This window comes from Aspergillus brasiliensis (genome assembly GCF_001889945.1).
Source record: "Aspergillus brasiliensis CBS 101740 unplaced genomic scaffold ASPBRscaffold_12, whole genome shotgun sequence".
NCBI classification, from domain to species: Eukaryota; Fungi; Ascomycota; class Eurotiomycetes; order Eurotiales; family Aspergillaceae; genus Aspergillus; species Aspergillus brasiliensis.
The window spans coordinates 621,752-645,570 of NW_027137453.1; the positions used below are offsets into that span (position 1 = coordinate 621,752).

Below are 23,819 nucleotides of genomic sequence, written 5' to 3' on the forward strand. Positions count from 1 at the left end.
GCATCCGCAAAAGTGATCTCACGCTTCCCGATAGAATGTGTCGACTCAATTATTGCTATTGATTAAAGAGGGAACATGGTGATAACCTAGTTGATGATATATGCGCAACATTGTGCGACCCGGTGGAAGCGGCAAAAAGCCGTTAGCACTTAGCCATAACCCGTGTGGGGCTGCAGATCACCCCGACCGTCGGAGTGGCCTACCTAATTTCTGGGGGCGTCTGCTTCTGGCCTTCTACCAATTAATCAGTCGTCCCCAGTCGGCCCTCGGCTATGAGATGTCCGAGCAGTAAGGGGATGTGGCCAAAAAGGAGTTATATACGGTGAATAGTGTTAGCTGGATGCTTCAAAGAAGACTTACTGGACTATGACTAGTAGTCAGTGTCTTCTGAAAGGGATCTTATGATCCTACCAGGCAAACCCAAGCGCATTTGCTGGAAAGTCGGAAAAATCCCCGTCAAGCCTCAGGGGAGACCGTGTCTGACGTACTAAAGCCTCGGTCCGTCTCCAACGAAAGAAGCTTTCCCCGCACATCATCACTGCTTGGAGTTCACCGGTGACTTACTTATATCTTGCAACCCACGCCGATCGTGACTTTTTCCCCCATTATCTCTTCCTCTATTCATCCTTCTTGAAATCACTCATCCTCCTGCCTTTTGTCCCGCCGATCTCGCCCCAGCACCTACCGACATATTGCAGATAACTGAGATTCGCACACCCACGCACGATGGTTTTCCTACCTGCAAAAGAGGCAGGCACTTTGCCGCCGATCCCGGACAATATTCCACTCAGTGAATTCATGCTTACAGACCTATACGGACGGAATCCCCTGGGTTACTCCCGGGACCCCTTCACCTGCGGCATTACCGGGAAGAGCTTCTCCGCACTAGAAGTGGTAGATCGCGTCGATTACTTGTCTCGCGCGTTGTCCAAGGAGTTAGACTGGAAGCCGAACACAGGGTCTGAATGGGATAAGACGTTGGCGATCTTCAGTTTGAACACTGTAAGCAAGCCTCAGATCGGTATAATGTCTCCTGGCTCACCAGATTCTTCCCCAGATCGATACATTGCCGCTGTCATGGGCCGTTCACCAGCTGGGGGGTTTGGTATCCCCGGCGAACGCAGCCTACTCGGCCGCTGAGCTAAAGTATCAGCTGCTCGATGCCAAAGCCAAAGCCTTATTCACCTGCCTCCCTCTCCTGCAGACCGCTCTCGAGGCCGCATCCCTTGCTGGGCTGCCCAAGGAGCGCATATACTTGTTGGAGGTCCCACCACAACTGACCCCGGGAGTCAAGGCCCCCGCACAATTTAAGACAGTCTCGCAATTCATTGAAGAGGGAAAGTCGCTCCCAAAGGTGGAGAGGCTGAACTGGGCCGCCGGAGAGGGTTCTCGTCGGACCGCCTTCCTTTGCTATTCCAGCGGAACATCCGGGTTGCCGGTAAGTCAAAGTCATTCCAAAGGAAATATTTCGAGACTGATCGCATCTGACCTCCCATGTTAGAAAGGTGTTATGATTTCCCATCGCAATGTAATCGCAAACGTGCTCCAAATCAAGGCGTTCGAGGGCGATTGGCGCGAATCGCTCAAGGCCCCTGGGACCCAGGGCGACCACACCGAAGTGGCACTGTGTCTACTTCCGCAGAGCCACATTTATTGCCTGGTGGTTATCTGCCATGCGGCTCCATTCCGAGGCGATCAAGCCATTGTTCTACCCAAATTTGACTTGGAGCTTTATCTAGCTTCGATCCAAAACTACAAGATCTCGTGTTTGTTCCTGGTCAGTAACGTTTTACTCACATGAGCCACTTTCCACATGAGACTCATTGCTTTTCTCCAATAGGTCCCTCCGATCATCATCAACATGCTCCGCAACCACGAAACTTGCGCGAAATACGACCTGAGCTCAATCCGAAGTATCTTTACTGGCGCGGCGCCCTTGGGTGTGGAAACAGCCGAAGACTTCCAGAAACTCTATCCTGGCGTGATTATTCGACAAGGATACGGTATGCAGCCCTCCCGGAAACGTAATAACCTATGCTGACAATGTCTCAGGCCTAACCGAGACATCGACTGTGGTGTGCACGACTCACCCAACCGATGTCTATCTTGGCTCATCTGGAACCCTCATTGCCGGTGTTGAAGTACGTATTGTGACTCCGGAGAATAAGGAAATCACAAGCTATGACACGCCTGGTGAGCTGCTGGTCCGCAGTCCCAGTGTCGTCTTGGGCTACCTGAATAATGAGAAGGCGAACCGGGAAACCTTTGAGGACGGGTGGATGCGAACCGGTGACGAGGCCGTGGTCCGCCTGGGCCCAAAGAAAACCGAGCACATCTTTATCGTGGACCGTATAAAGGAGCTCATCAAAGTCAAGGTACGTGCTTCACCGATTTGACATCTTAATTGAAAAGCTCGCAAAGTAACCGATCGAAATGCACAGGGATTACAAGTAGCTCCAGCCGAACTTGAGGCTCACCTTCTGACCCACCCCGCTGTTGCCGATTGTGCTGTTATAGCCATCCCCGATGAGGCGGCTGGAGAAATCCCGAAGGCCATCGTGGTCAAGTCACCTTCTGCCCGTGGCAGTGACGATGAGATCACCCAGTCAATTAAGAAGCATGTGGAAGACCACAAAGCCCGGCACAAGTGGCTCAAGGGAGGTGTTCGCTTCATCGATGTCATTCCTAAGAGTCCCAGTGGTAAGATTCTGCGCCGCATGCTTCGCGATCAAGAGAAGGAAGCTAGGAGGAAGGCTGGCTCCAAGCTGTAGGCTTGCTTATACTTGGGCGTCTTGGGAGAGTGGTGCGCTGCAGAATATTAGGTCCCAGCAGGTTCCGTACTTTGGATATAGACTATTCGTCTAATAGATAAGATTTCATTCATATTCACATTTACCCAAAGACTCTTATAGAAAATATAGAAATACTGCGAATTGCTATACTTTGCAATCCCCTTGAGTAGATGTTTGCTGTGTTTGCATCCATCGCGGGGAAAGAATCGAATTTCTAAGCGGGGGGTGATCGGGAAGATTGCTCAGCAACGAAAAAAAAATAATAGTTAGCTATTCTTCGGACGGCGCCCTCTGTCGTTCCTGCACATTTCTCTTGAATAATTTTGATCAGACAGTCAAAAGCTGATCTTGACCTGAATATATCTCTCAAACACATTTTACACCGAGAATAACACATCGCCGCGTTCTGTACAACCCCGCAGTCTTCATATTTACATCACCATGTCGTCGCAAGAACCTCACCGCGCCGACGACGACGCCTACATTGAAGCCGATGAAGCTGAGGAGGTCATCAACCGCGATGAGGACCACCACATGGAATCGGATCCCGAAGACGAGGATGGCGATCAGCCCATGACCTACGAAGAACAAGAAATTACCCTGCAGAATGACTCTTCCGCCCATTTCGATAGCCACAACGACTCCGTGTTCTGCATTGCTCAGCACCCTATCCACAACTCCATTGTTATCACTGGCTCCGGAGACGATACCGCTTATATCTTCGATTCGACGCCGCAGGATGAGCGCCCGGTCCTCCCCCCCAGCTACGAGTCGGACCCGCAACCCCGGCGCGAGCGGGACTCTCTCAAGCCCCTCCTCAAGCTTGACGGCCACACAGACACCGTAAACGCCGTCGCATTCACAGAGCCCAAGGGCGAGTTTGTTATCACGGCCGGCATGGACGGCAAAGTGCGTGCATACCGCGACACTACCCCCCAGGGAACCGGGCGTGCATGGCAGTTCCTCGCGGAGGCCCAAGAAGTGGAGGAGATCAATTGGGTTGCTGTCTGCCCTTGCGAGAAGGGTAACGAGGAGAAGAGCAACATCTTTGCTCTGGGAGCCAACGACGGTAGCGCCTGGGTGTTCCGCATCGACCCCAGGGACACCGCGGCTCCCATCTCCATCATCCAGTCCTTCTTCCAACACACCGGATCTTGCACTGCGGGTGCCTGGACTCCCGACGGAAAGCTGCTGGCCACCGTCTCCGAAGACGGTAGCTTCTATGTTTACGATGTCTTTGGCGACGCTGCCGCTGCTGGCGTCTCCTATTCCCCCGGTACTAGCGCTGTCGTCGGTCTGACGGCGGAGGACCAGCGCTTCGCCGTTGAAGGAGGTCTGTACTCGATCGCCATCTCCCCGGGTGGTGCCATTGCTGCTGTTGGTGGTGCTGAGGGCCACATCAAGGTGGTCGGTCTTCCCCGGTTGGCGCCGGCGGGCGGCGCCGCTGCTTCCAAGGCGAAGGGCAAGGGCGCTGCTGCTTCACAGGCAACCGCCTCCGCTGCCGGCACCCTCCTGGCCTCTCTCCAGGCCCAGAGCGACGGTGTTGAGACTCTCTCTTTCTCTTCCCCTCCTCTGACCCTTCTCGCGGCTGGCTCCGTGGATGGCTCGATCGCCTTGTTCGACGCTGCTCACCGCTTCGCAGTCCGTCGTCACATCAGGGAGGCGCACGAGGGAGCCGTGGTTAAGGTTGAGTTCCTGCAGAGCCGTGCCCCTGCCACCCCCTTGCCTCGTCCCAGCCCGCTGGCTGCCGCGACGGCCGGCCAAGGCCAACCGTGGCTACTCACCTCCGTGGGTATGGATGGCATTGTCAGACGCTGGGATGCCCGCGGAGGAACTGCGGCGGCCGCCCAGGGTTTGTTGAAGGAATGGAAGGGCCACTTGGGTCTGGTGGAGAACTCGGAAGGCGAACAATCCGGCGGTATCATGGCCTTTGTTCAGAGCTCGGATGGTAAGCGGGTTGTTACTGCCGGTGATGACGGTATTTCTCTGGTATTTGAGGAGTAGACGTTCCACTAGTATCATGATTAGACAAAAAGCCTGTATGATTGGCGTATTAATGCAATTTATGACCATGTTCAGTCCTCACTTAATCAAGAGTAATATATCTGCCACACTTGTAGATTTACGTAGTTCTTGTTGTTGGGCTGAGCAATGGCTAACTAGTCAACTACACAACGTGAATCCCTGACTTTGAACAATAATGCACTCAATGTGATAAAATAACAGTTACTATGTACACCCGACAAATGAACCAACCCAAGCGCCGTCTGTAGAAAGAGCTTAAGGGCCTATTCATGATAATGAGACAAAAAAATGGAGTTCTATCCCAATCGAAATAAAACAAGCCCTTTCTCCCCGCTTGTACACCACCACACATCTGTGGACCCTCTTTCTAAATCACGTACGGATGCCATTGATGTCGGGGCAAATCCGTGGGGTATCCTTCATCTCGTTTTCCTCCTATCGCAATGTCGGTTTCTTCTTCTGCTTCTTCTAGCTTCGCACCTTTAATCTTTTCTTCTTCTCGAATCGTGATTTAGTGGTGTCCCTCGCCGTGGTGGTGGTGATCATCCTTCAGGAAGAAATGCTCGTAGGCGCAGTAGCCGGCGAAAGCAACGCTGGCAATGCCGAAGCCAGGGAAGATGCGCTTGAAACGGTTGACGCGGCTGAAAGGACCGGTGTATCTCCAGGCCTCGCTGGAGCGGATATAGTCAGCATAACATGCAATTATTTTGACTCGGCCATGGAGTATTCTCGTACTAGCGAGCCCAGGGGTCCTTCTTGGCCCAGGCCGACCGGGGGTGGGCGGCGGCCTTGAATTCGTTGATGTCAAATCCGGTGGGGTTGGGAGCCATGGTGAGTGAGTGGATTGGGTGGTGAGTCGGTGGTGGGTGAGATGGCGAAGACCGAACAAGAATAGGATCTAGATCGAGATCCGCAGAGTCCGGACAGACAATGGACGGGGAAACCGAGGGAGTGGTAGCGCGAGAATGGGAGGACACAGGCGGAAACAAGAGGAAGTTGAAGCTGTACGGAAACGAGAGAGTCGAGCGAGGAGGACTGGGGGCTTGGCGCACTAGGCCGGATTTAGCAACCGCAGCTTGTCCTTCTCTTCGCCGGCGAGGATGAGCCCGTCCGTCTCAGAGCCCAGCGCGAAAAGAGCCGAAACGGACCCCCTCCCCTCCACACTCCGCTTCCTCATCGTTCATCCCAATCTCAGATGCGTGACGAGTTGATCAGCTCTCTCATCGCTGCCCCTTCAATATGCCTCCTCCTGTCGGCAGATACGGGCCTACTGGCCTGACAGCTTCCTATACCCACTTACAGCAAGCTCATCTTCAGCAACAGCAACAAGCCCAACATCACCCGGCCCATGCCCAGTCGGCCAACTCAGCCCTTCCACCTCCATCTCTTGGTGGTCACCCCGGTTTTGCCGCCGGAAACCCGAACACAAATATCAATCCGTTTACACTGTCCGGCACTGGTATCGCAAACGGTATGTCCGTCGCAGGGTTCGCGAGTGCCGGGGATGGAGGCGGCACCGGACTTGCCAGCCATGCCGCCCAGATGGGCTTCGCAAGAGGCGCGCAGATGCAACAGCAGCAATTACATCAGACTCACGATGGCCGACTGGCACTTGAGGCAAAGGCGGGTGCAGTGAAGACACGGATACGTGACGTATGGAGCCACAATCTGGCTCAGGAAATGGCTATCCTCCGCCAGTTTGTCGAGAAGTATCCCTACATTAGCATGGTAAGATGCACGCTAGCTATGGAGCTGGGAAAACCGATGTGCTCGGCTCCTTTTTTGCTGGGAGATGGGTGACGCTAACCAAGGCCCCCAGGACACCGAGTTCCCCGGTATCGTCGCACGTCCAATGGGAGCGTTCACGAATAAAGCAGATTACCATTATCAAACTCTCCGGTGTAACGTCGATCTCCTCAAAATGATCCAGCTCGGTATCACCTTGTTTTCTGCCGAAGGCGAGGTTCCCCCGCCCAACGCTACGGATGCGAATGGCCAGCCCCTCGGAAACAGCCTCGTCCCGGCGCCATGCACATGGCAGTTCAATTTCCGGTTTTCGTTGGAGGAAGATATGTACGCACAAGAGTCCACCGCTATGCTGGCTAAGGCGGGTATCGATTTCTCCATGCATGAGAAGAACGGTATCGACCCGTTTGAGTTTGGTGCTCTTCTGATCAGCTCGGGGCTCGTCTTGTTGGAAGATGTCCATTGGGTCTCTTTCCACTCCGGATATGATTTCGGATACCTTATGAAGATTATGCTCTGCAAACCTCTTCCCGAGAACGAAGAGGAATTCCACAAGCTCCTCAAGATCTTCTTCCCGTCGCTGTATGACATCAAGTACTTGATGAAACATGCAGGACGCAATCAGGCTGTAAACGACTCTCCGTTAACGCCAGCCGCTGCTCAGATCCTCACTAATCTCGGACAGAAGTCGGGTCTGCAAGACATAGCGGATGAGCTCGGTGTCAAGCGCGTCGGCATCGCTCATCAGGCAGGGTCGGACTCTCTCGTGACGGGTGAGATCTACTGGAAGATGCGCCAACTCGTCTTCAACGGCGCTATCGATGAGTCGAAATACTCGGGACAAATCTGGGGCTTGAACGGTCAAATGCCTGCTCTGCTGTACCACATGCAGCCCCATCAGACTCCCAATCTCAACGGCGCCACCATCTACTCGGCTACCGGCACGCCCAGCACCCCCAACGCCGGTCATCTGGGCAGCCAAACACCCCATACAATGACCCCTGGTGCAACTGGCGGCGCCCTTGGGCAATTCCAGCTTGCCAAGTCATGAGGCTCGTCGGTTCGTCTGGCTGTCTTGGTATTATCTCCGTTTAATATTTGGTGTTAGATCAGGTTCGGGGAGTTCGAGATATCGTCTACGTTTAGGTACATTTTCCCTGACTCTTTGCTCTCTTGCTTGTATAGGCTCCTCCTCCTCCCGGCCTGTTGGGTCTGGCAACAGCATCCGGATCCACGGTCACTTCTCTCCATTGAACCTTAGCCGACGGTTCTGATTACTTTTTCACCCTCCCCTGTTTGTCATGTTGCTTTCTGCAGAGATGGCAAGGAATCTATATGATGTGATGGATGTACATAGCATGTGGCATCGGTTGTGTTTTCTTGGTGCATTGTCTTGTTTCTAGTCTGTTTTCTTTTTTCTTTGTTCTTTTTCGGTCCGTTTCAAGGAGTTCATCGCCTGCAGTGCCTTCGTATTGCCTTGGAGGTGGGTGTTTGCAATAGGTGTATGGTGTTCGTCTCCGGCAGGAATGTGATCTACCTCAAGCATTATTTCTTTAAGCGTCCGGGGTTTATCACTCCATTCTTTTTCATCCACGTAGGTAGAAACTAGTTTGAAATCTACTCTACCTCTATGATAGACATATTATCAACTACCATTATTCAACTCCTCTGTTAGTAGTCCAGACCCACTCTACCCGTCGTGGCTCAATGACAGCCTGGCAGAGAGAGATGCAGGCAGAACACGCTGTATTACCCCGTCCGCGATCGGTCTGCTGATCTTGCATTGGGAGGGGAATCAAGACTGGTCCGTCCCTTGCTGGACCTGATAGGGGCAACCACATCCGACGCCTAGATCGGACCCTTCCCAGCCGACGCTCGGGTCAGTCTGCGAATCCGGGGTAGCCTATCTCACCGGTGGTCTTGGACAAGGTTCCGATTGCCGCTTTGAGTCGCGGCGGAGAAGCAGAAGCCACTAGACCGCTTCAGGGCAAGGAATCCGGGCGTGCTTATCGAGGCGTATCTTATCGGTGGTGCAGCGGTGGTGCTGTACACTCAAATCAAATCCAGTCTCTGGTAATGCGCTCGTGCAGCCATGCGCTCTCTGCATATAAGGTGGGCTCGTCCCCCTCTGCATCGACCATGGTTTCACACAGTCTGGGTGGTAGCATCACTTTACTTCTTCTTCATTTCTTGTCCTACCGTACAACCCGGCCAGGTCGCCGGTTTATTTTCCTCGCTTGGAAAACATATACTCCTACGCCTCCCATAACTACTACCACTAAGTACCACCGCCTCTTATACGCAGAGGCGTTCACCGAAAGACATCATACTGCCTGCATTACACCGCTCTCTTCATCATGGTTCTTGAGCGCCTTCAACAGCTGACCCATCAGGTCCAAGCTACTTCTCCTCCTCCTCATCCTTTGGACCCCCTCTCAACGGTGGAAATTGACGCCGCTGTCGCCCTTATCCGCAAGCAATATGGCAAGGTCAACTTCAATGCGGTCACTCTGTATGAGCCCCGCAAGGCGGAGATGATGGCGTGGCTGGCAGATCCCCAGAAGGTCCCTCGTCCCACCCGTGCCGCGGATGTCGTTGCCATTGCGCCTGGCGGCAAGGTCTACGATGGAATCGTCGACCTCGATGACAAGAAGATTGTGAGATGGGAGCACACGCCTGATGTGCAGCCCCTCATCACTATGGAAGACTTGCAGGAGGTTGAGTCGATTGTTCGCAAGGATCCGAAGGTCATCGAGCAGTGCGCGATCATCGGCATTCCCAAGGAGGATATGTACAAGGTTCATTGTGATCGTAAGTTGCTGTTGTACGGCTTGTTTTGACTTGCATAATGCTCATTCATTCTAGCTTGGACTATCGGGTACGACGAGCGCTTTGGTACGGGTGTCCGTCTACAGCAGGCTCTTATGTACTACCGTCCTCACATTGACGATTCTCAATACACCTTTCCTCTGGACTTCTGCCCGATCTTCAATGCGGAAACGAAGCAGGTCATTCACATCGATATCCCGCCGGTGCGGAGGCCCATCAGCAAGGTGCCCCCCAACAACTACCACCCCGCGTGGATTGAGAAAGAGGGCGGGTACAGGACCGATATCAAGCCCATCCATATCACGCAGCCAGAGGGCGTTTCCTTCGGTATCAACGGACGTACTATCGACTGGCAGAAGTGGAACATCCACGTTGGTTTCAACTACCGCGAAGGTATCGTCTTGAACAACATCACCTTCAACGACAATGGAAATGTTCGCCCTGTATTCTACCGTCTCTCTCTGGCGGAGATGGTAGTTCCCTATGGAAACCCTGAGCACCCTCATCAGCGCAAGCACGCGTTCGACTTGGGAGAGTACGGCGGCGGCTACATGACCAACAGTTTGTCTCTGGGTTGCGACTGCAAGGGCGCCATCCACTACATGGATGCTGCTTTTGTCAACCGCGCGGGTGCCAGCACAGTTATCAAGAACGCTATCTGTATCCACGAGGAAGATGCCGGCATCCTCTTCAAGCACACCGACTTCCGTGACGAGTCCGTTATTGTGACTCGTGGTCGGAAGCTAATCATTTCCCACATCTTCACTGCCGCCAACTACGAGTACTGCGTCTACTGGATCTTCCACCAGGATGGTACAATCCAGCTTGATATCAAACTCACAGGTATTCTGAACACCTATGCCATGAACCCCGGCGAGGACACCAAGGGCTGGGGTACCGAAGTGTACCCTGGCGTCAACGCACACAACCACCAGCACCTGTTCTGTCTGCGTGTGGACGCCAATGTCGACGGGCCCAACAACACCGTGTTCCAAGTCGACGCAACTCGGAGTGCAGCTGAGGTAGGAAGCGCTGAGAACCCGTACGGAAACGCATTCTACGCCAAGAAGACGAAGTTCACCACTCCTCTGGAAGCCATGTCCGACTATGACGGCAACACATCCAGAACGTGGGAAATCGCCAACACCAACAAGCTTAACCCCCACAGCAAAAAGCCTGTCTGCTACAAGCTAGTGAGCCGTGAAGTTCCCCCCTTGCTTCCTAAGGAGGGTAGCTTGGTCTGGAAGCGGGCTGGATTCGCTAGACACGCTGTGCATGTCACTAAATGTAAGTCCCTACCCTACACACTACCATGAGCTTTCACTAACTTCCTAATAAAGACTCCGATGACCAGATTCACCCTGCCGGTCGCCACGTACCACAGACCTCGGGCGAGCCATCCCAGGGTCTACCAGCCTGGATCGAAGCCGCTGGTCCGAACTCCTCCATCGAGAACACGGACGTCGTCCTCTGGCATACGTTTGGCCTTACTCACTTCCCTGCCCCTGAAGACTACCCCATCATGCCAGCTGAGCCAATGACTCTGCTTCTTCGTCCGAGACATTTCTTCGCGAGAAACCCTGCCTTGGATGTTCCTCCTAGCTTTGCCCGCACGCCGTCTCAAATTGCGGCTGGCGCTGGGGCATGCTCTTCTTGTAAGAAGAGCGATGGCTCTAGTGTTCAGGTCTGATTTTGTCTTTCGTGTTTGTTTCCTAGTGTTGGGTATTGATATTTGGGGTGATTTTGTATGATTCCCATCATGGCTTTTGTCTTAATAGCATTTTAGTTGGCTTTGAATGGAATTTACGAGGTCTATTTACACTTTGGCCTGATTTCCGTAGTAATAGTTATCGTTGCCCTCTAGTTTTCCCTAATTGATTCAATCCTGGTAAGCATGGTACTGAGTCTCGGCATTACGAGCATAACTGAAAGTCCTGCAAACTGTCATGGCATATGATTGCCGTATTGACTGCCTTGTCCCACACCATAACATCCATGTCGCAAATTGCATTATCCTTCTTTCCATACCTACTAAAAGGTGAATTGTTTCACCATTCAGACCGTGAAGTCTTGACTAATCACATTACCTTTGAAATGGTGACGCTGCCGATATTAACGGACCCCGGCTGCTGATTCACGCTCGCAGATGGGAATCTCCGGATCACATATTCTGCTGTCTTGGCACATCTGATCTGTTCACTTCTTCACCAATTCCTTCTCTCCTTTAATACTATTCCCTAACGCTACTGGGTGCATTACACAGGGTCTCCCTTGGTTCTCAGTCATGTCCTCGGTCATAGAATGGCATCGTATGGTGAAACCATGTGCACTCACTATGAGATCTGATTCACAACGCTATGCGTTCAGTGATCCCATACCTGTCGCCATACCCGTCGCGTATCGTATGAATGTTGGTCTTCACCAGCCGCTTCACAATCGTCGGTGTTAATTAGATCAGCTGATTACCGGCTTGTTGTTCTTATAAAAGGTCCGCTTTTCCCCTCTCCCTCCTCTTTCTCCTTCTTCCCACTCCTCTCTTTCTCTCATACCCCGTTCGCTTCATCAAAATATATACTATTTTCATCTACTATACACCTCGAGACATCATCGGCGAAAGGAAGGTTATAGAAACATACTCTCTGGATATGCTCGAGCTTTCATCTTCCCTGTACGTTGTGCCCTTCTTGATTTGTGATGGGATATCTTCTGCTCACTTCATGATATGGCTCTAGACACGCTTGTTTCTACAATGGTGTATGCTGCTATATGTATCACTATATTACTTTCTTACTATGAAGAGGTCCAGAGCTACTATGATTCTTCTATGATCATGCGAGGCTCAAGCGAGTGTCCGTCGTCTCACTTCCATAGCACAATCTCCCTCACTTCCTCGCTCTACTCAGTCGGGAAACTGTTCTAGTTATGATGGTCAGCTCACATTAGCTCGACATCTGAAAACTACTAATCTCATTGGTGGCGGTCGACGCGTACTCCAATGACACCTTCATGATTCTTCTGTCAAATGAATCATATCTCGTCGTTGAGACTGTTGGCCATGTGCCGCATTATATTGGATACTGTATCCCAGCCGGTCGATTGCTCTGGGTACTGCCTACCGAGTGGCGTGTGAGTGATGCAGTCGCCAGGCCCGCAGAGACATGCTATGCGGGTACCTTCATACTTTGGTCATACGATAGGTTTCGCTTGATTGAGCGTCCCCCTGAAGAACTCAGACGAGTCTCTAGTCAGAGAACCATGCCGGCGATACAGTGAGCTTAGGCGAGAGACCACCATACTATATAGGTCTCAGAGAATGAGCACTCGAGAGTTCGCTCAACACGACCAAGGAATACTGAGGTTTTACCCGTTCTGTACGGAGTACCTCTTGGTCTCAACATTACACGGAGGTCAAAGGTTCTCACTAAGAACGACACAAGATGAGTCTTGTTGCTTCTATACCTCTATACTACCAGAGACTAGTCTTACGGAAGGTATGGCACAGCGCCATATTCCTAGGATCCATCTCGCCGCCACTTAAGTTGTGCGATGAGTCTTTCGAAGAACTCCCGTCATACTCGGCAATTGATAGATACCCTTGGCTGTACTGCTGGCCAACGTCGTTGTTGCTATAACTGCACTTTGGTGCTCCCACAGACTGTCATACTACCGATTTTTCCCGACGCTACTTATTAGATCGATGGATGAGTTCAACCAAGAGATGAACCAACGAAACACGTCTTTGTTTGCCACTGTTTCCACCGCTTGGGTGTAAGAAAAGGCTTTTGAGTCAATTTACGGCACTTTCCGGCACCCATATGTCACTCCAATAATCGCACAACGAATGGGCAAAGCTCCTATACAGCTACACCCACACACTGTCCAATTGCGCAGCACCATAGTAGCACACCGACAGCATTACTCACTCGAAGATGAAAGGGCCATGGGCCCTGAAAAACTTTAGTCCGGGATGTTCGATACTAACCCGAGCACACATCGTTTCCCACGTGGGCCTTTTAACAAGCATCCTGAGACACTCATCCATCGTTCGGAAAGGCAACCGACCCAGTTAGGCCATTATCAGGGCCATGAACCTCACCGACAGTGTTCATTTCACTTTACGGCTTGAGGGATTGGTGCATTCATCATCTTCCACCCTCGTCTTCCATACCCACTTCCATCTCTTCCAATAAGCCAGCAACTCTTATTCCCTTCTACTGTTTCTTCTAGAAGCCACTTCTTCAGATCTATTCATCGAAACTGGATGTGTAAGTCTTCCACTCTCTTTACGTATATAGAATATTGCTGATAATGATATGAAGGCCTGGAAAAAGCATAAAGCTCCATACCACAGAGTGTCTAGACAACTCGTTCAATGAATTAAGCGAGTCTGCCACACATACTTCGGCTTCTGCTGTGCCTACTGTTTACGACGGTGATCTTCTACGTCAATATTGCCCAGCTCATCTGATAGGTACTCCCTGCGAATACAATACGTCGAGGAGTCCCGGCCGCAGCCTTAAATACATGTTATTCTTTTTGGGCATGTGGCCTTCGACCGATGGTTGAGGCAAAAAGAGCCCGATCTATCACGCAGCTTGTCGAGGAACTAGGATCTGGTTCTGGTTCCAGGGCATTCAAGTACTATAAGTGCTCTGGTTTGAATCTTACGACGTATCTTCATCCTTTACATCAATGATTATACCCCCTCTTGCCTTGGCGGTAGAAGTCTCCTGGAGCACACCCTGCTTCATTTAAATGGGCCGAACTGACGTTTCGGTTATCTGCTTTCTATACACACGCTAAAACCAGCTATAATCGGTGATTCTATGTCTTGTTCCATTGTGTCTCTTAATATTATGTTATATTCAAGACGGCATTCGATCTGCATCATGGATACATATACGATTCGGGGTTGCTGGAAACATTACACTTCAGTTGTCTGTCTCCCAATCATGTTGGGCTTGCGCGCGTCAGTGTATATATCCCGCGTCATGCAGCGGATAAGTGAGCGACTTTCGGTGCGATTCTGCGGGTGATGCTATACCTCGAACATGTCTACGGAGCTCTAGAAGATGTCAAAGAGCATTCTGGGAAGAAAACTACTCTTAACAATAGCAAGGCTAATCTGGAACAACAAACGCTAATGCAAGATCAAGCGTCGCCACACAGAACAAAAAAAAGTCATGCTGGCCACCGCTCTCCATCTCCAGTATGAAGGGAGATGCTTCAGGTTCAAGTGGTCAGACCAATCAAGTCAAGGCGTTCTAAGCTGCGCATATTGTCACAACCAACCAGTACCACACTGAAACTCACGCAACCCAGAGTTGTTATTTCTTGTGCCAGGAGCCATTGTTCGGGTCAGCGATTTGTTTCCAATCTGCCCAATTCTCCATCTAATCAATCTCGTCATCTTCTCCAGTGCATACTGCATCTTGATCTGGAGGGTATCTCGTTTCGACGCGATTGGCTCTTGTTGTCCCGGTGGGAGAGTATATGATTTTGCCGGGACGGCGTCGTTCGATGCTTACATCCTCGGGCGAACGAAGGAACAGGACGTGAAGCGTAGCATCTTCTGAGACTTCTCACTCGAACAGTATGGCTCAGTGGAGCTGCTTTCATTCGCCCGCCAATCCGATTCTGGCACAAATACACTGTCCTTTGCCGGTAGGCACTCTACCTGGTTCACTGGCCAGTGTTTTGCCTGCGCCGTCCCCTTCTTCTATCCTTTCTCATTTGGCATCTTAGCTGCTTCTAGGCTCTTTGAAGCGTATATCGTTTATCACCCTCAGATGCGGTCGTTATTGCTACTTTCATTCGACCAGTACATATCTGGCTGGCGCTCGTTCATGGAGTGCAGCTACGCTTGCCTGAAGACATCCCGATTAATCACATGGGAGACCATTCTACGGCTACTTCAAAGAGCTGCGCCAAAATACTGTCCTTTAGCTATAGATACACCCTACGAGAGCACGCGGACGCAAGTTCACTGACGCATCTCAGAAAGTCTATATAGCTGGAAAACGAGACCTGCAAGATGCACCTCTACATATCACTGATGGAATCAATTCGTACTGATGATATTGGTTCCTCCAGCAATTTAACCTCAGTTTATATCATTTTAAGCAAAGCGCAATTAGAGGGGGTTAAGGACAAGAGTATCGCCCTGCTCAGCGGATGAAAGCGAAATTTGCCAGATGCAACCGACCATGATCGCAAAAGATGGAGATGGATGGATCCCATGTTCCACGCGCACATCAAACAAAGATCATCAAAAGGCTTCGACCTTGTGCGAGGCAGGTGCCGATAAACATAAACGATCAGACCGATCAGACCGACCAGACTCAGATTGCTCTAGTCAAGCCTGGGAGACTGAGATTGATCCAGTCAGTTGCGGACAATCACATCTTGCTTCATCAATCTACTTAGTCCATTCAAGGCGTTATTGTATCGTTCCGGAACTATTGTGGTCGACTTGTGGCAGCCGTGGGCCAACTGGGTCATGAGTGTGCTTCCTTGACTAACCCAGCCTACCCTCAACCCGGGCATCCGAGCAAATAAGGGCTGTATGACTTCTGACGTTCTGATTCATACCCCAATTTCTCTGCACCTTTACCTATCAGTTCTGTACGACGAAGGCGTGATTGGCCCTAGAAATAGCGTGGTCTAAGGCCGGGCTTGGGAAAATTAGGCGATTGAAAGTACTCTGTGTTGACCATTGTCAGACTGGACGCTCCCTTCAGCAAATGAGATCAAAAGCACCGTTGCCAAGGGCACGCGCATGTTGGCATTGCCATTCTCGCTGCGCTTCAACAAAGTCGCGATGTCTCTTCCTCCGCAACCTGTCCATGCTTGAATAACGGTATGAACGTCATCTGGTGTCTAATCTCATGCAGTCCACTGAATAAGTTCCCGTGAAGTCTTTCTCAGTCACTGGGCGGTTCACTTCAATAACGGTCTTGCTTGTGCTTATCTACCTCTCATCAGCAACGACACTTCTGAACAGCGCTGCAGATGCACTACAAGACAGAGTCCAGGTCGAGGATGCCTTTCATTCTCATCCGGTCATTTTTCGTCTAGTATATCCAAGAGCAACTGGCTTTCTGGTCGAAACAGCACGTACGGTGCGCGAGTACCAGTCGAGCAACCTGTGTTAGGAGTCCTACATCCTATGGACCACGAGCCAGATTGAATCACTCCACGAGGAGATACTCAGATCTTTCCTGGATTATATATACACTGCACCTACACTTATCTGTGCTTGCTCGAATAATCGCCGAGACACGTCATCCTCTCCTGGTGGCTCTAGACACTCGGAAGCTGTCTCAAATTGCAGATCGTGGGCCACTTGGTATACCCGGTAGTCTCGGCTTCTTCGGCTCCCTTGTCTTCTTCGATGGACTCTTCATGGCTTTCTGCTTCTTCTCCTGCCTCGCTTAAAACAGCTTCAAACGCGCGTCTGGTCTGGCAAGCCTGATAATAAAGGCAGGTAACTGCATCAGCTACGCTGTCCTGCTGTTGGCTCTTGCCTGTCATCTTCCCTGCCTGTTGTTACTCGAGGTGCCTCCAATAAAAATACTCATTTAAGGCAATAAAGTACTTTGTCTCGATCTCTCGCCAAGATTGCATTATTGGCATTTGTTATATGGTCGAGGGGGCTACATTTTCGATTAGGACCCCAATGGATATTGACAAGACAAAATGGACGAGTCCGCCCATTCTATGGTCCCGGCTCACTCCGGTTGAATATTTGATGTACGTCTGAATAACACTATGTCCGAGGAATTGGCCTCAGACTGATTTAAAAGCACCATTTCAGCTACAATCAGTGGTCCAGCGCGGTATTCTTTCACTTACGACTACAGCAACATCTTATGGTGTGTTGGTGGAGAGTGGGGTTCTAGGATACTATTGTCGATGAAATACTGCGTTGTTTAGTCGACGTGCACCACATCTCAGAACCAGCCTATCACAAGACAATCGAAAGTGAAGCGAACTTGCGACAACATTCATCGTCACACTACCTGGCATTATAGCGCAATGAGAAGCCCTACCTATTTGGATGGGACTGCAGCACAGCCGGTCTATGTATGGAACTTACCAGCCACTGGGTCTTTTCTGATATCCCTTATCTCTGGCTTCAAGCCCGCTACTAAGTATCCTGTAGTCTTGCTATTTACATCCCAGAAACAAAAGAACTGCCTCATGGCTGTTCACTGTCAAGAATCCGCGGTGTGATTCTGTTCTGTTCACAGCTTCCGGACAGTGACGTTCCAGTTGACAACATCAACTACTATGGAGGTGCCTCTTACCCCGGAGTATCATTGTTCAGCACACTGTTCCGTTGAGCCTTTATCTGATGAAACAGCCAATGGCTGTCCCTTCGTGTGGCTGCGAATCGATCTACTAGCCAACACTTCTCGCTCATTTTCTCCGCTCCCGAGGTCTCCTCTCACTGCGGGGTGCTTTCTCTTTCACTCACTTGCCATTCGTCAGACCACCCTCCAGGCAGATGCTGCTATCCGGGTGCAGTGTCCCTTTCATTCTACTGTGAAGAACTCATACTCGTGAGGAAGATCTAGCCACAGAAATCACGGCTTCTCGGTGAACATGAGCGAGTTGGGGGGTTCGAAAACAGTCAGTATATGGTCGGTGCGAGTCATACAGCAGGATGCTCTTCTTCTGCGGGTACTGCCTCCGCAGCGCCCCATCGTGGTCTATCGCCCCTATCTCGAGAGATCCACACATTAGCGTGTCTCCGATGCATTGGCACCAGTTTGTTGTGTGCTAGTACTTAACGCGATTCGATACTTATACTCTGAATCCCTCGGCGGCTCAAGTCATCCAAACCATCTACCATCTGCCACGAAAGTATGGCTGGGAACGCCCATTTGGACACACAATGCCAACGAGGTCAAATCTTTTACTTACAGGCATCTCAACGCAAAGCCATGTATTCATGCCGTCACCACCCCGTTTCAATGACATCCGGGAGTTTTGTGGTTATGTGAAGCTGCTGCTTCCTTCTAACCAGGAAGCTGCACGGATCACAATGGCCTGTCAAGCCTGCCAGCAAACCGGAAGCATTCAGTGACTGGAAGCCTCATCTTTCCCATTTCATGGAGAGAACTATTGCTGGCGCTGGAAATGGGGAAATCATGATTAAACAGCATAGCTGTGAGCGGCCGGAGAACCCAAAACTATTCCGTTGGAACATGGATAAGCTGAGGGCGCCCATTCTGCGATCCATCTGGTCAGGCTTTATTAAAATTGAGGAGAGCCTTAGGCGGAATATGGTTCTCCGGCTATAGCGGCCGTGGAGAGTGACAACCGGATTCTGTGAGACAAGTACTTCAACCAAGCCTATAGTGCAGAATGCGATGGCCCAAGCAATATATAGCCGTCGCATGGAGGCTACTGGCATAAGTCTTGTCATAATGAGACTGATAACTTTTCGCCCAGGGGCTTACCGACATGCGGGCCATGTTACCAATCCTTTATTGGACGTACTTCCGGACGACGAGGTATGCATCAGCGCAGCATTGAGAGAAACCCAACATGACGACGCTATCGTATACTCCCTATATGAGACTCCATTCAACATCTCAGCGACTCCCACCTATAACCGTACAGTGAAAGCTTTCAATGGTTTCAAAGCAAGATACTGCGAAATATCAGAAGAAATCGAAGGTCGAAGGCCCCTTTGCATGCCCAGTCGATGCATGTCGCTCTCTGGATCCAGTCGATCGATAGAGAGCTACAGTGCAGTGTGTGGCCAACCGATTCAACGCCTTCTATACTACGGCGAAAGATAGCTATTATCTTGCAGTACCGACCTTGCTCACATTGGTGAACAGAGACACATCACTATCCAAGGGATATCTCCGTTTATCTAGTGGGTAACAGTCTGTGAGCTCAAAGGAGCCTTGCCACTACGCATCCAGCACCGAAGTATAGCCCGAACACTTGCTACATCATGCGCTCGATAATTGAAAGTCGCAATGTACGTTCAGAGGACGAAGCGACCCTTCTCATAGAGCCTTGCCTACCGGTGAGCTACACCGTAGCCGTGCAAATCTGTCGCCAGACCGGCTAAATACTTTTGTGATATCTATTGTCGCGTTTCTCAGACAATTATGGGTCTTGCTTTTCAAGCAATATCTTCCATCTAGAGGCGTATGACTTGGCCGAGGATCTCGAACGAGGATAGAGAAAAGGCTGGATGCCTCGCAATACCAGTGTGTTAATCACAGTGAAGACCTCAAATATAGTGGACCTGGGTCACAAGAGGATTAAGGATGCGCATTTCGGAACTATCCATAAGTTTGGTATCCGCTTGCTGCCAAAAGGCTCTTAAAGGTCCTCGAGCGGTGCCTCATCCTGGGTGCCATGCTTGCTGACTCTGTCGAGTTTGGGAGACCTGAGAACGGTCTCCTCTCTGCTCCATATGAGCATACAAAGCGGAACTAGTGAAAGATGTCAAATTCAATTCAAGACTATGCACGATCACGGTCCTGAAAGGTCGAGGATGGAATGAAACCGACAGATAGCCTGTCATAATAACCAAGTGGCTCCAGCGCAGTGTTTCATGATTCCGAGTGAAACCTGCTGGCACGATGCCCTTCAGGTCATGGAGATGGGTACATGGTTGAGGTGTTTCTTATCCCAGATCCACACCAGCATGCCGCACTGCAACTACCTAGGCCTCGACTGTATCGTTGACGCCGTTAATGGGCAGGACATTCCCGCCACGTTATCTCAGATTTAACAAGGGGTCTCTGCCTCCAACTGATTCGTCACTCGAGATGACTCTAGAGCAGCAACTAATGGTGGAAGACATTGGAGGTGTTCATTCGGCTTATATTTACAATATCCAAAAGGAAAGCTCTATTACACTGTGAAGCTGATTACGGTGTCTATCAATTATTTCTAGCACTTCTGGTCCTATTTACTCGACTCTAAGATCGAAGCTGGTATGGCCAGTAGGTGCGAGCAGTACTTAGGAGTATCATTAGTATATATATCATCGACCTCCATATCTTAATGAACATCATACTCGAGCTAATAACCAACACCCTTTTCAAAAACCACAAGTAGTAAGCAAATATACACTAGTAGATAAATAAACACACCTAATGCAACCGATCCATACTTACCAAACCAACAACTACAACCACAACCTAATACTCCGTATAACCCTAGACAAACGAATGAAGCCCAACGAACCATGACGTAATCCACCCGTTCGCTCCACTCCACCAACTGACTAACTAGTCTCCACTCCGAACAACACTACCAAACTTTTCAGTCCATTATCAATCGCTCTGTACCACACATCTCCAACAAAGTCCGATGTGGTGTAATGGCTAACATCGCTGTCTCTCACACAGCAGCTCGGGGTTCGATTCCCCGCATCGGAGGTTTCTTTTTCCTTTTTTTCCTTTGCTCTTTGTGTTTCTTTTTTGGGGCTGCTTTTGGTTGTGAGTGTTTGATCGTCGCTGTTTCATATTTTTTTTTTCCTTTTTCTTTTGGGGATGGATAGATAGGGTTTCAGCCTTACTGCTAGAACATAATGTGTATTTACTAGGCTGTTTTGGGATAGCTTTGGGATAGCTTTGGGGTGAGGTTGTGTTATAGTGTTAATCGCACATCTACTTTGTATGTGTTTGATGGGACAGGTAGTGATGGGAAAATTGAACGCAATCAATGCATGATGATATTCATACAACCATAACGCCATTAAGAAATATAGTCATAGGAAAAGAAATGTACTCCAGATAATCGAATCCCAGTTCGATTCACGCCATCTCTCTTACCACACACATATCACATATCCACAAGCATTCCATCCATCCACCCAACTAATCATCCCCTCAAGCACTCCTACTCCTCTTCAACCCCTCCTCCACCTCGGCCAACAACGCCAAAAGTTCCTTCCCACCCTCACTAACCCTCCCCTCAATCTCCAACCCCTTCTCCACCATTCCCTTCGCCTCCTCCCACCTCCCCATCTCCACCAAACACTTCCCACCCCTCCACCAAGCCTTCACATTCGCCACGGGCTTACTCTCAACGCTGCATCTCGCATCGACCAACCCCTCCGGCCACGCACGCTGGCTCATCCACGCCTGCGCCCGATTCGCATACAATCCCGCCAACTCGTCCCTCGCCAGCGTGACGGGTTCCCAACCGGGCCGGCCCAGCGCCATATCAATAGCATATGTGTAGAGACGGACCGCATCGGCATGGTTCGATTTGCGGTAGGCGGTGTTGGCGCTGTCGCGGAGCTTGGTGATCTGGGCGCTGCGCTTGGGGTTGATGGGGAGTGGGGGAGGGGGGATGTTGGGCGGGTCGAGAGAAATCAGAGAGCGGTGGAGGGCGTTGAGGTGTGTGAGTTCGGTGTTTATTGTGCTGGTTGAGACGGGGAGGGCAGTGGTGTTGCTTGGTGTGTTGTTGAGGGAGATGGATTTGCTGGTTGGGTCCAGGTGGAGGGGGTATTGTGTGAAGAGGTCGATGGAGGCCATTTTGTATTCTTCTGTATAGAAGGTTGTGTTTCGTGTAGTGTGGTGTGGTGTGGTGGGTGGGTATCGTTGTCGTGGTCGTGTCGTATAGCTAGATACTATATCTAGCTAGATAGGTATTGTGTGTAGCAGTTTCAGGTTTCAATGGTGACCCAGAATATGGTCTGTGCGGCGGGTTGTTAGTGGTTTCGATTATATTGTGAGTGCTAATTGACTCACGTTTGAGAATAGGTATTATTAGGAACACACGGGGACGACCTGTTGAATTGATTGATTGGCAAGCAGGCGTATGGGAGATGACAGACTGTAGGAAGAAGCAAGGCTGGACGCAAGTTGTCCAGTCCTGCGATAAGTCCCGGGCGGTGGCAGAATTGCCGGCATATCTGTCTGGCGGTCAGCGACCGGGTAAATATTATGCAGGACTGTATGCTTCGTTTCCTTATACTTCGCATGTAACGCGGTAGTTTGTTGCTGAGAATACCTCGATTCTCTCGATTTGATTCAGGCTGGCCTACTGCATGACATCGTAGACCTTCCTATCATCCGTGGGATGACCTGTGCACAATATCTACGGAGAACGTATATGGTATTGTATCTACCGGTATAATTGGGCAATATCTCACACTGTACGCCAGTGCATTGATAGAGAAAAAATAGACAATGTTGGAATCCTACATGCTCAATGTTATAATCACAGCAATGTTCCTACACAGTAGGGTGGACCAATTTCTCACCAGCAGCGCTTCTACAAAATGCTGGAGTCACTTTATATCTGCCCTTCTCGGAAAAGCGCCAGCTATAGACCCACCAGCAGGCAAGCACCAACCAATTAAGACAAAAGAAAAGCAAGCATGTCCGAATGCCATATACAAGAGCTTTGGAAATATATCAGTGAGCGGAATAGGTCAATGTGGGTAGCGTAGGATATGGAAAGTATAGATTCAGCTGACCCTTTTCCGGGAATTGGTGTACATCGAAAAGTAACCAAATCATGCAGAGGTAAGATCGGAGTTGCGTGTGTTAGTACCACAGGTGCTGTGCGCCGATAACCATGTACTCTGCGCATCATTGATGAATGTCCACAGATCCGGGTCCTGGATATTTCCCTACTTTCATCAGCATTATTGCCGAAGTATGGTATAGGCGCTTTGAAGATCTCACATATTTGGCACAATAATCCTGGAATAAGCTAATCTCGAAAGTGGCCTCCTCCACAAAGTCGAGTTTACCTCTCGTATTCCCCTCAAACACGATAGCCACATCGAAATCAAGCCAAGCTACTCTCGGAGTCACTCCCGAAGTAACAACAACATTATCAAGTTTCGGATCATTGTGTATGACACCAGCACCATGAATTGCTTCCAGACCCCGTAAAGCCTGCTGAGCCATGTCAAGTGTAACCCCGTTGGAGACAAAGTTTGTAGCATCATGCAAATACTCTATCAGAATGGCACGCGGATATCGCTCATCGCTTTTGAACGCTTCTAGGATCGAGCCAAAGTTGTGAGGGTTGAGGTTCTCTAAAACTCCATGGAAACGAGGCACAATGCCCTGGTCACATATCCCTTGTGCTTGAAGAGCTCGGTAAGCTTGAGCTTCACAGCGGTATCTGCAGAGGTCACGGCCATCGGGGGCAAAGCCGCGGTCCTCTCCGATGTGGAACTGGGTGTGTTAGTTTGGGAGATAATGAATATGGGGAGCTCAATTGGGTTGGGTTGCTACGGACGATTTTCATGCAGAGGTCGAGTCCGTTGTAGGAGATGTGGTGGAGTTCTGATTCCGGATGTGAAATCAGTCTCTTGATGAAGTGAATTTCAGATGGTTTCATGGCTTGGGGGAACTCGATTATGGAGGACTTTTGAATTGTTATGAGGTGTGTGGGGTACTGGTGCACAAAGAAGGGGTGTTT

The 23,819-nt window shown here is 50.4% G+C and overlaps 7 protein-coding genes and 1 non-coding gene across 8 annotated transcripts; 5 read left to right on the plus strand and 3 right to left on the minus strand.

The window, feature by feature from the left end:
- Positions 1–258: 258 nt before the first annotated feature.
- On the plus strand, positions 259–2,928 carry ASPBRDRAFT_46797 (acyl--CoA ligase). Its single transcript, XM_067625713.1, has 6 exons — positions 259–1,002; positions 1,058–1,438; positions 1,502–1,777; positions 1,841–2,003; positions 2,053–2,375; positions 2,442–2,928. Exons 1-6 carry the CDS (start codon positions 727–729, stop codon positions 2,769–2,771), a joined length of 1,749 nt encoding a protein of 582 aa, XP_067475847.1. The 5' UTR covers positions 259–726; the 3' UTR covers positions 2,772–2,928.
- Positions 2,929–3,034: 106 nt separating this feature from the next.
- ASPBRDRAFT_46798 (WD40 repeat domain-containing protein) lies at positions 3,035–4,877 on the plus strand. The gene has a single exon (XM_067625714.1). The coding sequence runs from the start codon at positions 3,234–3,236 to the stop codon at positions 4,794–4,796; it is 1,563 nt and encodes a 520-aa protein (XP_067475848.1). The 5' UTR covers positions 3,035–3,233; the 3' UTR covers positions 4,797–4,877.
- A 41-nt stretch (positions 4,878–4,918) lies between these two features.
- ASPBRDRAFT_46799 (NADH dehydrogenase [ubiquinone] 1 beta subcomplex subunit 3) lies at positions 4,919–5,689 on the minus strand. The gene is made up of 2 exons (XM_067625715.1): positions 5,553–5,689; positions 4,919–5,488 (listed from the first exon to the last, which is right to left on the minus strand). Exons 1-2 carry the CDS (start codon positions 5,645–5,647, stop codon positions 5,329–5,331), a joined length of 255 nt encoding a protein of 84 aa, XP_067475849.1. The 5' UTR covers positions 5,648–5,689; the 3' UTR covers positions 4,919–5,328.
- A 367-nt stretch (positions 5,690–6,056) lies between these two features.
- On the plus strand, positions 6,057–7,614 carry ASPBRDRAFT_33190 (CCR4-NOT core DEDD family RNase subunit POP2; the record flags this gene model as incomplete). The annotated part of the gene is made up of 2 exons (XM_067623090.1): positions 6,057–6,545; positions 6,637–7,614. The coding sequence occupies 2 exons, from the start codon at positions 6,057–6,059 to the stop codon at positions 7,612–7,614; spliced, it is 1,467 nt and encodes a 488-aa protein (XP_067475850.1).
- Positions 7,615–8,679: 1,065 nt separating this feature from the next.
- ASPBRDRAFT_159308 (peroxisomal copper amine oxidase) lies at positions 8,680–11,246 on the plus strand. Its single transcript, XM_067619446.1, has 3 exons — positions 8,680–9,374; positions 9,429–10,679; positions 10,733–11,246. The coding sequence occupies exons 1-3, from the start codon at positions 8,921–8,923 to the stop codon at positions 11,080–11,082; spliced, it is 2,055 nt and encodes a 684-aa protein (XP_067475851.1). The 5' UTR covers positions 8,680–8,920; the 3' UTR covers positions 11,083–11,246.
- Positions 11,247–20,737: 9,491 nt separating this feature from the next.
- Positions 20,738–20,809, plus strand: ASPBRDRAFT_t224. Its single transcript has one exon. It is a non-coding gene; the product is annotated as a tRNA-Glu (tRNA).
- Positions 20,810–21,001: 192 nt separating this feature from the next.
- On the minus strand, positions 21,002–22,206 carry ASPBRDRAFT_68138 (uncharacterized protein). The gene is made up of 2 exons (XM_067628987.1): positions 22,130–22,206; positions 21,002–22,074 (listed from the first exon to the last, which is right to left on the minus strand). Exon 2 carries the CDS (start codon positions 21,911–21,913, stop codon positions 21,263–21,265), a length of 651 nt encoding a protein of 216 aa, XP_067475852.1. The 5' UTR covers positions 21,914–22,074; positions 22,130–22,206; the 3' UTR covers positions 21,002–21,262.
- A 314-nt stretch (positions 22,207–22,520) lies between these two features.
- Positions 22,521–23,796, minus strand: ASPBRDRAFT_46802 (uncharacterized protein). The gene is made up of 3 exons (XM_067625716.1): positions 23,637–23,796; positions 23,072–23,572; positions 22,521–23,016 (listed from the first exon to the last, which is right to left on the minus strand). The coding sequence occupies exons 1-3, from the start codon at positions 23,736–23,738 to the stop codon at positions 22,900–22,902; spliced, it is 720 nt and encodes a 239-aa protein (XP_067475853.1). The 5' UTR covers positions 23,739–23,796; the 3' UTR covers positions 22,521–22,899.
- Positions 23,797–23,819: the final 23 nt, after the last annotated feature.